We start from the raw sequence: 13700 nt of genomic DNA, 5'->3' as shown, positions 1-13700 counted from the left end.
CAGTGAAAGCAATTAAAGAGGCAATTTTCCATGATAAGTATTGCAATTGACACAAGTGAAGTGGTTCGAAGGAAGGACCCATGAGTCGTATTAATACAATTTTAAGTTACATGCTGGTGCAGGAGGAAGCCTGGGAGGAATGGTTCTTTTGAGTCCCTCCATAAAAGCTTTAAAGAGAGGAATCTTCAATAAGTGCTGTGTATTCTGCAATAGCCGCCAGGTGTAAGCGTATGGATGTATATGCTAACCCTGTTGTTTGTAAATGCAATAAGTAAGTAATTAGTCTTTGTACCATTGCAGTAAGAGGGTTGATATTGTGTTGTTGACAGTAAACAACAAATCTTTTCCATTTCGTAGCATAATATTGACTTGTGGTAGGTTTACAGGCTTCCTTAAGAATGTCCATTCGTTTTTGTGGCAAGTTTAGATATTCAAATTCTAAGACCTCAATTTACAAAGTTAATTTCAATGGGATTCGGGTGTCTTCGTTTCCCTTTGTTTTGTGTGAGAAGTTCCGCATTGAGGTAAAACTTCTTGTGTGGAGCTAGGGATAGTTCCAAGACTGGCGAGAACCAAGGTTGTCGAGCCCATGTTAGTGTTAGGAGTATCATTGTAAGATGTGTTTGCATATTTTCCTGACCACTGATGAAAGAAGTGGGAGAGGTGGAAAAGTGTAGGCAAATATCCCCGACCAATTCATCCATAGAGCATTGCCTTTAGACTGTTGGTGTGGATACCTGCTTGCAAAGTTTTGGCATTTTGCATTTTCTTTGGTTGCTAACAGATCTATTTGTGGAAACTCCCACGTTTGGAAGTACGGTAGAAGGTCTGTGTGCGGGAATGAACTTGCAGCTGCGCCCTGCTTAGAAAGTCTGCAACTTGATTGTTTGTCCCTGGGACATGTTCTGCTAGGAGATGAATGTTGTGGTGTATTGTTATGCTCTATATTTTCTGTGCTAACAGACAATTGGAGTGGGTGCCCCCCACCGGTTTTTGTATATAATACATAGTTGTCATATTGTCGGTTCGAATCAGGACAACTTTTTGTAGTAGGTGAGATAGAAAGGCTTTCGCTTCTAGGTGAACAGCTTGCAGCTCTAGGTGATTGATATGGATATTCCTGTGTTTGAATCCCATACCCCCTGGATTGTTAGGTCTGGAGAGGAGCTCCTCAACCTGCTATGAGAATCATTTCTGGAACTGGGTCTTGATACGGCTGCCCTTTGGATACATTTTGTGGATTCCACCATTACATAGTGGTGTGTGCGTGAATGTCTACCAACACTAAATTAGTAAGTTGACCCAGTGATTGTGTCCGCTGACGAGAGAGACATTCCTGGAGAGGTCTCATGTTTAGTCTGGCATGTGGGACTATTGAGATACAGGATGCCATCATGCCCAGAAGCCGTATAAATGTTTAGGCTGGGATAGGATTCCCTGTTTGAAACTGTTGAACTAATGATACTATGTTGTTGATTCTGTCTAAATTTGTGCATGCCAAAGCTGAATGTGTATTGAGCATGACTCCTAGATACGGCTATATGATATGTGGTTGGAGGTTTGATTTTTATAAATTGATGGTGAACCCTAATTGATGTATGTTAGACCTGTCAGCCCTAGGGTGGTCTTCCCCTGTATTTTTGCCCTTGCCTCATTTTTTCCACCCTCCTTTTTCGTTGGACTTGGGTCTCCAGGCGCCTTTTCATTGCCAACCAGAGTTAAGGTGCAGGTGCTCTCTTCCCCTAAGATGGCTGCCACAGGCCCCTGCTACTGCGGAGTGGCCTTTCTAGTAGCACCCTAGCTGCCAGGAGCTGGCTGGGACCCTACAACAATGTTGCGACACCAGCCCGCCTTTTTTCGTCCTATACTTAGAGTGGGGAAGCTCCTGGAATGTGCTGGAACCTTCTAGAAGAGAGGTGGGGTTTTACTTTTGCCGCCTAGAGAGTGGTCACCTGTCCTAGGGCTACTTAAGAGAGGGAGGGGACTTTTTCTAGTCAGTTGGAGTGACGCAGACCTGGGGGAACCCACGCAGGAGTCTTAGGCGGTAGGGCCTAGTCAGGGACCTACGCCTCTGAAAGTGACAGGGCTTAGGTGCTGCTTTTTAAGTGAGTGAGGGATCCTGAACTAGCCCACTGATCTAGCCCAGCGGGAGGGGAACCCAGGGGCAACCTGCCAAGCCTGACTAGGAGCGAACTAGTCACCAACTCAACTTTCTCCCCCCCCCCCAAGGAACAGAACCCCTAAGGGCGTCAGAGCTAACTGCGCCACAAAGATTGCTGAAACTACTACTGAAACTCTCTACTGAAACTCCCTACAGAAACGTACTGCTGGAAGGCTGGGGGATCGACCAGGTACTAGCGCTGTGACTCCCTGCGCTTCCTGACCTTGCCGGGGTCCCCCCTAGCCAGTCCTGCCGCGGGCGGGTAGCCTGCCCTTACTGCCCCTAGCTGGGGCGTCGCTGAAGACAAGGAGGCGCTAGGCGCCGAAGTAATCATCACCCCCAAAATTTCGACCCCCCCCCCCCTCCGTCGAGGGGACACGAGGTGCACTCACCGCTGCGGCCCGGCGCCGAGAAGCCTGCCCCCGTCGTCACCGGGGCCCGCGGTGAAGCCCGGGGCCCCGCTGCTGCCGCCGCAGCCTGTCGTCTGCAGTCGGAGTGCGGGAAAGGCCTTGGGAGGCCGTGAAGTCGTCCTCCACCATCACGTGACGGGGCGGACTGCGCGATGCCACCCCCCGCCGCTGAGTAATTCGTCCACTGGGCCGTGCCCCCGCAGGCCACGCTGCCATTGGCGGCTGCGGGCACGGGCCCCTGAAGTTGAGAGGGAATCCCCCGGAGCAACGTCGCCCTCGCGGAGCTCCCCGGCCACGTCTGGCCCGACCGGGAGCCCCGCGCCCCCTACCATCTGCCCGGACATCGCCGGGAGCCCCGGAGTGCCTGCCGGCAGCGAGAGGGACTGGAGACCAGGTAACCCCCCTGGGGAGGCGGGCGGACGGCCGTGCAGAGGCCTGGGACGTGCCCTTCCCCCGGGGGAGGCCCGCGTGAGAACTGGTGCGCCCCCTATTACCCAGGAGCGGCACCGCACCAACCGGCTGCCGCTTCCCTTTGGCCCCACCGAGGATCTGGCCCTGGACAGCCCTCCCATGGGCTCGGACTACCGGGTGACTGTCCCCCTTAACTGTGAGAACCAGCCCTGGTGAATGTGCCACGGATTCAATGCCCCGGTCTCATGTACCCTTACTTTACTGTGTGGCGCTAAGATAGATACCAGGCTCCCTAGTGCCATGGAAAGGCTATGTGCAGCGCTGTGTTAAATGACATGTGGGGAAGCGCTATTCAGGTGTTAGGTGCGGCGCTATGTTCCTAGAGCCTGGTTTACAGTGCTATCAAATTGCTATTTGCAGTGCCATGTTCATGTAGCCTGATTTTAAGCGCTATTAAATTGCTGTGTGCAGCGCTATGTTCCTAGAGCCTGAGTTAAAGCGCTATTCAATTGCTATGTGCAGCGCTATGTTCCTATGCCTGATTTTAAACGCTGTTTAGTTGCTACGCGCAGCACTATGTTTAACCGCTGTGTTTGACGCTCCCCAGGATCACCAGGTGTCGCGTCTTGGTCCCATACCAGGTTTAATGTATTCAGGTATTGCCAGTTGAAACGTAATGAAATGCTTTTGACCCTGATGTCTAATGTATTCTGGTATTGCCAGTTGAAACATAATTAAATGCTTTGACACTGATGTCTAATGTATTCAGGTATTGCCAGTGGAAACATAATGAAATGCTTTTGACCCTGATGTCTAATGTATTCAGGTATTGCCAGTGGAAACATAATGAAATGCTTTTGACCCTGATGTCTAATGTATTCAGGTAGTGCCAAGTAAAACCTAATGAACTGCTTTTGAATCTACCGTGATTTAGATAAAACTGATTGATTTTTATTGAGCATACGGTGTGGTGTCAGTTATTGCGTGTGCTTCCTGCTTCAGGGGATGTATGTGTTGTACGGTCGCTTTACACTTAAGCCTTCGGGTGCCTACCTGCTCGAGTCACGTTACCCCCTTAGGGCCTGGTGACTCCCGGTCCTACAATGTAGAAGAGTTAGGGTTTGTAGAATATTGAAGTTGCACAGATTGATACTGATTGCCTTTATTAACCAGTTGTCTAGATAAGGATACACATGCACATTTTGTCTGCAAAGATGAGCTGCTACTACTGCTAGACATTTTGTGAATACTCTGGTTGCGGTGGTAATCCCAAATGGAAGAACTTTGAATTGATAATAGCTGCTTTGGAATTGAACCCTGAGATACTTTCTGTATGCAGGATAGATAGGCATGTGAAAATATGCATCCTTTAGATAGAGGGTGGTCATGAAATCCCCTTTTTGTAGCAAAGGACGACTCTCCTGAAGAGTGATCATATGGAAGTGTTCTGATAGTGTAATGGTTTAATGGTCTGAGATCGAGAATAGGGAGTAAAGACCCATCTTTTTTTGGGAAAAGGAAGTATAGTGAGTATACTCCTGTTCCTCTAAATTGGTTTTAAACTGTTTCTATTGCTCCTTTTTGTAATAGTGCTGCTATTTCGTGTTGAAGGAGAATTTGATGTTGTATTGATAGTGTATGTTTGCGAGGTGGGATATTTGGAGGAGTTGTAACTAGTTCCCGACAGTAGCCATGTTGGATAAAATATTAATATCCATGACCCATCGATCTGTTGAGATTAGTTTCCTGATTAGGAGAAAGTTCTGATGATGACCCCCGACAGGGGGGAATGGTAAGGAAGTCATTGCTTATTATTGTTGTTTGAGGTATGTGTATTATTTCCTCAACTCTTCCTTTGAATTCGTTTCCTCTGTATGAACATCGACAGAACGTTTTTGGACTAGTGGTTTGTCCCTGATTTTTAGGTCTTGCCTAGACAGCGCTTGCGCTGTCTCTTCAAGACATGCTGTATTCAGGGTAGGGGCTTCAAGCTCCGCCCACTTTCCGCCCATCTTTTTATGTGGCTCCTGTTACTGCCCTTTGTAAATGGTGGTTTTTCATTGGTCAATAGACTTAGTAGTCCCTCCTTAGTACCTCCTTTTCTCTTCTAGTAACCTCCCATGAGAACACCTCCTGTTACATGTATTGTTACTCAGTGCGTTTTAACCCGTTTACGCGGTGCTGGGCGTTCCATTGAGTGGGCGGGTTCGCGTTGGCCAACAGACGTGCGCAGCACTACCTAGGTAGTGCTCGCGATGGCCGTTGGTCGACAGGCGCAACAAAAGCATTAATTACACCCTCTGAGCACTATTTTCTTAAATGACTTTCACCTGCCTGCAGTTACAGGCAGGACATGCACTCCTACAACCACTTTTTTATTTTTTAACCAGCACTGCACACCTTATGGCCGTGAGTCTTTCATTATGCAGGGCTAGCCCGTATTTAATTTAACAAAGTCTTTTTTTTAATTTAAAGTGCCCACATGCCGTGCTTTCACTTTAATGGTGGCTGCGCGCCTTTCTTTTAGTGGCACACAGTAGGTTACATTAACAAAGTATTTTATTTTTTTAAATATGGACCCCAAAAGGTGTTTTGGCCACCATCTTCAAACGTAGGGCCCTCCCACAACTATCACATAGAGCGCAGACAGAAGTCTTAGATTTCGTTTTTTGAAAAGCATACTTATAGAACCTATGACTATACTATACGAAAAGTTATATCTAAATGTACATTGATTTCAATAGTTGAACATAAATTGACAAATATTTAAATGCATTATAAAATGAGTTTATTGGCTTCATAATCTTTTGATTTGGTAATTTTTGGTGTGTATTTTATCAACTGGTTAAGTATAAACTTGTTACATTTGTGATATTGTATTAGTTATGGTGTATCGATGATAAAAATTGCTGGCCAATTTGAGGTTCGCAATGTTGCGCTCTCTTGTCTCCTTTCTATCTCGCTGTTCAGTTCTACAAGTCTTGTAATGCGCGTTGCAGCCGATTGGAGTACGCCCTGTTTAGATTTGAACCAATTGTAAACTTTTTGAGAGGGAGGGATGTTAGAAGGCTCGCACTGAGCTTCACGGGAGCTGCAGCGAAGTGCAGGGGGAAAGCGCTGGGGAAGAATATCGTGGGAGCGGCGCCATGACCTCCGCATCCACCAAGGTCACGTGACAGACTCCAGGAAGCCACTGCAGAGCATGTTGGGTCACAGAGTCTTTGGATTTTTAACCCATTTGCGACTCGTACGAGTGCCATCGTTTGCTGTGTGACAATAGGAGTGTGACAACGTGAATGCCTGTGGTTGCAGGACATAATGCGTTAAGGCAATCGTAAGAGGGTGGCCTGAAAATGAATGTGATAATTTAGGACGGTAGTCAAAGCTGCGATACCAATACAGGGCACACACATGTTGTTGCTCTGGCGTTAATCCTACAGCGAATGTTTCCTTGTTATAATAGATAAAACCAGTGTGAAACATACGTGAAACTCATTCGCATTGTCTGCAGCGTACTTAGTGGAGTGTGGCATAATGTTGAGTCTTTAAGTAGTGCTTCAAATGGGCATGTACTGTGCACCTGCACTTCCTTAATTTGAGAGGCAGGGTATGTGCACGTGTCAGCAGAAGTGCATTGCTTTTAATGGGCGAGCACCTGCACTTCTCTGCAAACATTTACTGTAAGATACGAAGTGCTGTTCTTTGTTTTCATTTTATGCAGCGCCTTTACCTGTCAATAAACAGTAAAGTGCAAGGACAAGGCGGCATGGGGAGATCTGTGCCTTCTACTCCAGAGTAGACCTAAACATGACCAATCTGAACCGCCTTCATTTACAGCCTTTTAGATCCTCAACGTGTATTTTACCAGTTCATTAAAATATACATATAGTGTGCTTAGGTGTTCATGGCGTTTTATAACTTCTTTAAAATATCATTGTCCAACCCTCCCCACCACCCCCCTCTCCAAACTCACCCCCTATCAATTTACATGCATCGCCTAGTCATCGGCCTGTCATCTGCTTGCACTAATTTTTTTATGCATCCATTCCACTCCCCACCAAAATACATGGGTAAAAAACATTTTCATTTACAACGCCAATAGCAATTCCCTCAAATGCGACACCTATTGCATTGGTATATACTGCCCCAGTGTCAGTGAAGGTGGATCTTGCACCTTGCCTATAGGAGGGCCTACGAAAGGACCCACTATATATGCTTGTTTGCAAAGCCCCCATTGATTTTGCGACCTCTTTGTCCTTTTTTATCTTTTTCAAGACTGTCTCGACTTGAGGTCTAAAAAGGTGTTCTTTATCAAACGGTAGGTGCAAGGTTGCCTGTTGTGCCTCAGGCTTGAATCCTGAGACACAGAGCCATGCATGTCTAGGCAGTAGGATGCTAGTATTCATCTCCCTAGCAGCAGTATCAGCTGTGTCTAAGGCGCACTTAATGGAGTTGTTAGTTATAAGTTTACCTTCAGTCACAATTTCCTGCCCTCTTATTTTGTGTTCCTATGGGAGCTATTGGTGGAGCCCCTCCATTTCATCCTATTGGGCCCTATCATATCTAGCTAATATAGCCTGGCTATTCACTATGAGCCAATGATTAGGCTCTTACACAGCTACCTGCCAGAAGCATATAATAAGTTAGATTCCTTGTCTGGAGTTGGCTCCTCTACTGTTTGGGAGTTGGCCCTTTTCCTTGCATTAGAGACGACTATGGAGCCTGGTGTTAATTGACCTCTAATCAATATAGGATCTGAAGGTGCATACTTATATTTTTGGTCAATACGTGGTTAATAATTCTCATATTGCAGGATCTTTAAAAATGCCCTCTGTGTGTCGTACCATGCCCTTTAGGAGTGGTAGGTATTGTGTTGGTCGTATGTGGGTACTTAGAGTGACACTTCGGACAGAACCGGAACGGAGTTCGTACCATCAGCAGGTCATTCTCCGAAGTGCGCTGAAAATGGAGAAAGGGAGCACGGCCGGGTGTGGCCAGTAGGCCTGCAAGAGCGAGCCACACAGAAGGGTGAGCTTTCGGACGCAACGAACTACACGATCGAGACAATACCATCGAGTGGAGATTTATATGACAACCAATAGGTTGTTCGAAGGACTCTCACACTGGAACACAAGAGATTACATCTGAACTCGTCAGCAGAAAATAACAATCTGAAGATGGCGTAGATGACCGTGCACAGTGTTACCAAGAGGAGGCGTCACACAAACTCGTGACTCGAAGAAAACCGCTTGGAACAAAAAACAAGTTGTAATCATCCGAGTCCTACACTAGATGGCAGACTAATGCAAAGCATGTGTATCTACGGCACCCATGCCTCGAACATACACGTTTCATGCTGTTTTTTATGTCGAGCCTGGGCAGCGCATGCCCTTCTCTGCGAGGCATGCTGTATTGGAGTAAGGACTTGATGCTCCACCCATATTTTTCATTAGCTTGTGTCATCGTCCTTTGTAAGTGCTGGCTTCTGATTCGTTAATAGGCTTGTTAGTCCCTCCTTAGTACCGCCTTGTCATCATTTGTAACCTCCCATGAGGACTGGCACTTTTATTTCTGTTGTTACACAGTATGTCTTATTTAGTCTGTAAGCACTATTTTCTTTCATGAGTTTCTCCTAGTGCAGGCAAGGCATGCTTTTATGCAACATTCGGCATGCCATGCATGCTTTCACTGTCCAAGCAGCCTGGGACAATGGTGGCTGCTTCTTTGAAATGAAACGGGTCTTGCATTTCCAAGAGTTTGGGCTATTGGCATTGTAAATGACAATGCATTTTATTTGCGTGTTAATTATCAAAACAGATAAATAAAAGGCATTGTCATTTACAATGCGAGTAGCTAAAACTCGCAAATACGAAAACTATTGCATTGCAAATGCTTGTTGGTGAGTGGGAGTAGATATATTTGTGTATCCAATTACCCCTTACATGTGACCCCGTATTCTCTTAACTGTATCCTGAACCATTACCTTTACACCAACCTTTAATTCACTTACCTTTATCTGTAACTTCTTACTCTTAACCATTTGCCCTTTAACCCTTTGCCTCATAAAGCTTTTATTCTTAACTATGTTCCTTTAACCTCTTTCCCTTAACCCTTACTGCTTACCCCTAACCTCGCCCTTTCACCTTGCCCTCATACTCTACCATTTCAATCTCGACCCTTATCCCCTCACCTAGAACACTTTACCCCATTACTGTTTACCCCAACATGTCAATTTCCCTTAACCGTTTACCCATAATCTCTTATCCATACCCACTTCCTCTTAACACCATATACTTACGCCACAACCATAACCCCTTACTCATAGCCACTTACACTTAACACCTTACTCTTTATCCCTTACTCTATTTATATATGATTTTATTTTATGGCGTACAATGAAATGAAAAAGGATAAGATGTTCTACGATGTAGTCCATTGCAATGCCCATGAGGAAGGGGTATGACAATTAAATGGATGCAAATAAATTGCATGTTCCCTCTATGAGTGTGAGAATATATGGCGTGGTTATGCAGCCTACTGTCTAATACGCTTCTCAACCCCTTTAGGTCCAGTAGGTTTCATCTGTAAAACCCTCAGTAGCTATGGCACTGAGCAGCAAGACCTACCCAGAGAAACCAGTATAAAGCATTTAAACAGCACCAAAACAATTGAAGGATAAATTGACAGAAGAAATCCGATTCCAATTTATACAGACTGTATTTTTTAAAGAAGTTAGACACTAGATCGAAAACGATCCACTGGGGTATTATGGAGATATTGCTTTTACTAGCAATAATACAAGCAATTTCACTCAACTGCGAACAAGCCTTGGCAAAGTCAATGAATTGGACAATTGAAAACTTTTCCAAGAAAAACTTAGGTAAGTGTCCATGTGGTCGGTTACAAGTACTTGGGGTGACCAATTCCTGCCGGGAGATAATCAGGGGGACTACCTTCACAGGGGAAGCAGTCCTTCAGCAGGTCCAGGTACTTTATCCACATTGCAATGGATTCCTGTGGAGTGGACCTGATGCAAGGGATGAAGGATGCTGAAGATGCTCTAAGGATGCTGTGGATGTGATGCAGTCAACAGGGGTCTTCCTGCAGGGATTTCTCGGTCTACGGAGATGGTGAGGGGGGTCCCTCCTGGGTTAAGCAATCTCAGGCACATCTCTGTGCTTTGGGTCTTGGTCCTTGGTGCTGCGCGGTGGCGGTAGTAGCGGGTTGAAACTTTGGACTTTCGACTTGCCCCAGTAGGCTTCTTCAGCTGTTGTGTCTCTGAGCTGAGAACAGAAGGCCAGTCAGGTGGCCCTTGGAGTCTCTTGGCTTGACTGGGCTCTGGAGACGGCTTCTACTTGAGCAGGACATGGCAGGCACAGTCCCTTCCTTCGCTAGCCAGCAGGTGCAGTCCTTGTCGGTACAGCCTTTCTTTGCTGGTCCCTTGGTGCAGCACGGCAGTCCTCCTTTGGTCCTTCTTGCAAGTTGGTTGAGATCTGAGGTTTAGGTGCAAGGGGTGCCTTCTTTATGCTCAGTGTGCACCCCCAGGGCATGATGCGGTTGGTAGCCAATGAGCTACCAGGTTCCTTCCCACCTGCTGGTCACTTCCTGTGGAGTTTGGCATCTGACTGTCCCAGGATGCACCATTCTGCCCACTCCCAAGACCTCCCTAGCCCTCCCCCGGGTTTGGCTACCTCAGGACTACCACCCCTGGGAGAACCAGTTTAACAATTGGTTTCCCCTCTCTGCTTCCCATGCCAGCCTGTCTACCTCAAGAATGGGGCATCCCACCCTCCGGATGTTACACATCTGCCCTTGAAAGGTGGCTTCACCTTGGAAGCCTGCCGTTTGGGGCTAGCACTGAAGTGGCTTCCTGCAGGAGGGAGGTGACACCTCCCTGGCCTGTAATCCATTATTGTTCTCCTTCCAGAGAGTCATTGGCATGTCTCCAGGAGGGCAGAAAGCTTTCCCATGGAGCATGCTCCATCTGTGCCCAGGATGGCACAGGGCTTTTAAAGACAACAGTGTGGCAGCTCTGCTAGAGCTGCACACTCCAACAAGTTACATTAATTTCGATTTGAGATACAAGTCTGGCTTAATGTAACAAGTTGTTTGATACTCGGAGTGCCCACCTTAGTCGCAACGTTCAGGAGTTAGCACAGCTGAGGCATTAACGTGTTACCCTGTACTCGCCAATTTGGCGATCAAGTCTTATCCACGGCTAAAACAGTAGTTTAGTGGGTTTTACTGTCAGGACATCTGAAGTACATGTCCTGCCTGTGACATATGTTGCACCCTGCCTTTAGGACTCAATAGGCCTGCCAGAGGGATGACTTACACGCATGTGCATTGGGAAAAGGTGGCTTTGCCATTGCTTTTTAATGGCACAGTCGGGCTAGCAGTGCGAAGCTGTTCTCCCAGGGGCAGACTGGGGGACTTGTTTTACTTGGGAGTTTCACATGTCGTAGGGTGCCCCTCCAACTGCCCTGGGTACCAGGGTACCGTTTACAAGGGACTTACAGGTAAGTTAGCCATTTCCAATTGGGTATATCCAATTCGACATACACTTTAGGGTCAGGGCACTGGCACTGAGGTCTGATTAGCAGTGCTCAGTGCACTCTGAGTCGAAAAACCAGCAGCACCAGTCAAAAATGTTGGGGGTGTACATACAAAAAGAGGCATTTCCTTACAATTATGGATCAAGATGCTGTCCCCATTGATGCACAGGCTTTCTACCACAGTGCGTTGCATTAACTAGGAGAAACCAGCATCACTGTCACACTGCGCCACGTCCTATGAGGAATATTCCAGTAGTGTGTATTAAAAGTGCTGTGCCCTACTGAAGGTTTTTTGGTTTCATAATGTGCGAGATGTTGCCCAGGTTTGAGTGAAATAAAGTCCATGTAGGCAGAATATATTCGATACATTGAAGGCTGATTTCAGGCACAATTTACAACTTTGTTTTCAGAGATTCCCTTTTGCTTGGTTCTTAGGTCAGAAAAACTTTCGCTGTGGGATGTGTGACAAATCGTTCACTCAGAAGTCTCACCAGACATCACACATGGTGATTCACACCAGGGAGAAGACCTTGAAATGTGACTTCTGTGACAAGATGTTTATGAGGCGTCAGGACCTAAAAGAGCATGTGCTGATCCACACGAGGCAAGTAACAAAGTAGCTTCTAGCATGGCACTTGGATAACTCTATATCCCAAAGTAGTATTTGGTGATCCACTTCCTTGTAGTAACAAGCCCGTAATTAGCCTGGTCATGACCTCAAACGCTAAATGGTGATCCAGACTTGCATTCACGTGTGGCTGACTTTAGTGTTAAATGCAAGAGAGGTCAACTCTTGCATACCACTCCCTCCTGCCCACCGTAACAAAAAAAACTATAAAAAACAGGCATTAGAACAGGTAGAAATGAGGTTGCTAGCATTGCAAGGACAAAAAAACTAGAAGGCATTTTTTATGTTAATTTGTGTTTTTTAGTAGAGTCTTTCAGTTGTACATAATGTCTTCTTGGTTATATATAAGGTAACAAAAATGCTTATAACACTTTATTATAACTTTTCAACATGCTGCACAGCAGCCACAATGCTCTAAAACATAGCTTAAAGACATTGGCAAAACCAATACCTCTGGCTTAGCACGTATAAGGTCCCAAAGATGAGACCCATTGGCTATGACAGTGCTTGTTTTCTATATCTCAGTGATGCATTTATTGCCCTACTCAGTGAGTGGAATCCGTGTATGAAACGTGGCAGACTCATGCTGAGCAAGAGTCCAGTCCTGACTCGGCGGGTCAATATGCCTACGTACTACACTGTCTACTAGTATACTTTGTGTGTGTGTGTATGTGTGAGAGCATTGTGCATGCATGTGTTTTTTGAGTATTGTATTTGTATGTAAGAGATTGTATTATGTAGACAAATGTGCAAGATGTGTTCTTTTAAAGTGTTTTCTGTGTTTGCTTTTATTTATAATACAAATATTAGGCCTATTCACTTAGCCTATGCTTGTTCTCCTAATCATCGATGCAAATATTGCCTCAAATTAGCCTGAATTGCGGCTCACCACTCAAGACGTTTAAACAATATGGCCCCCTGAGGCTTAATTGAAACAGCAAACTTTTTCCTGAACAGAAAGGCACACTAATTTAAAAGTGACTCCCTGTGAATATTGGCTGTGGACGTCCAGTCATTTTGCTTGTGAAGATCTGGGCCAGCAAAGCATTAAGAAGACTATTTGGCATACGTAGGCAGCTGCTGTACGTCAACACTACAAAAGTTCAGAAACCAAATGTCCTAAATACGACCCCTCACTGGAGCATTGTCTTATTGTCCCTGAGGCTCAGAAAATCTTTGCTCCTGCGCTGAAGAGTGTGCAGTTTCTATCAGTCTGCAACATCAAAGAATCAAGTGAACCAATCTTTGGTATATACATAATAGGATAGTGCTGCTTTCAAAATTGAAATAATTTTTAAACAGGGACAAAAAGCTAATGGGCATGTTAAGGATATGGAACCCAGAGTTATGGCTATAGGGCTGATCACTTCTAGCGGTTAACCGGTTACTCCCCCAGGAGAGGCTGCTTAGCATATGATAAGAGTAATACCAATGTGCCTCAACTCCCCTGTGACCATTAGTCATCAGTTTGAGCACATAGTACCACCAGAAAAAATACATAAACATTGTTCCCATACATCAATTATTATACTAAA

At 45.7% G+C, this 13700-nt stretch overlaps 1 protein-coding gene across 4 annotated transcripts in view; it reads left to right on the top strand.

The window, feature by feature from the left end:
- PRDM4 (PR/SET domain 4) overlaps positions 1 to 13700 on the top strand; it is a 177789-nt gene that overhangs the window by 139871 nt on the left and 24218 nt on the right. For all 4 annotated transcript variants that reach the window (XM_085651955.1, XM_085651953.1, XM_085651954.1 and 1 more), the window contains one exon: positions 11973 to 12141. In XM_085651955.1, the coding sequence (XP_085508081.1) occupies positions 11973 to 12141 (169 nt within the window). The remainder of the gene's footprint in view (positions 1 to 11972; positions 12142 to 13700) is intronic.

The sequence above is a fragment of the Triturus cristatus genome, chromosome 4_1 (genome assembly GCF_964204655.1).
Source record: "Triturus cristatus chromosome 4_1, aTriCri1.1, whole genome shotgun sequence".
Taxonomy (NCBI): domain Eukaryota; kingdom Metazoa; phylum Chordata; class Amphibia; order Caudata; family Salamandridae; genus Triturus; species Triturus cristatus.
The sequence above is the reverse complement of the archived record's forward strand: the minus strand, read 5'-3'. Positions and strand labels throughout refer to the sequence as shown.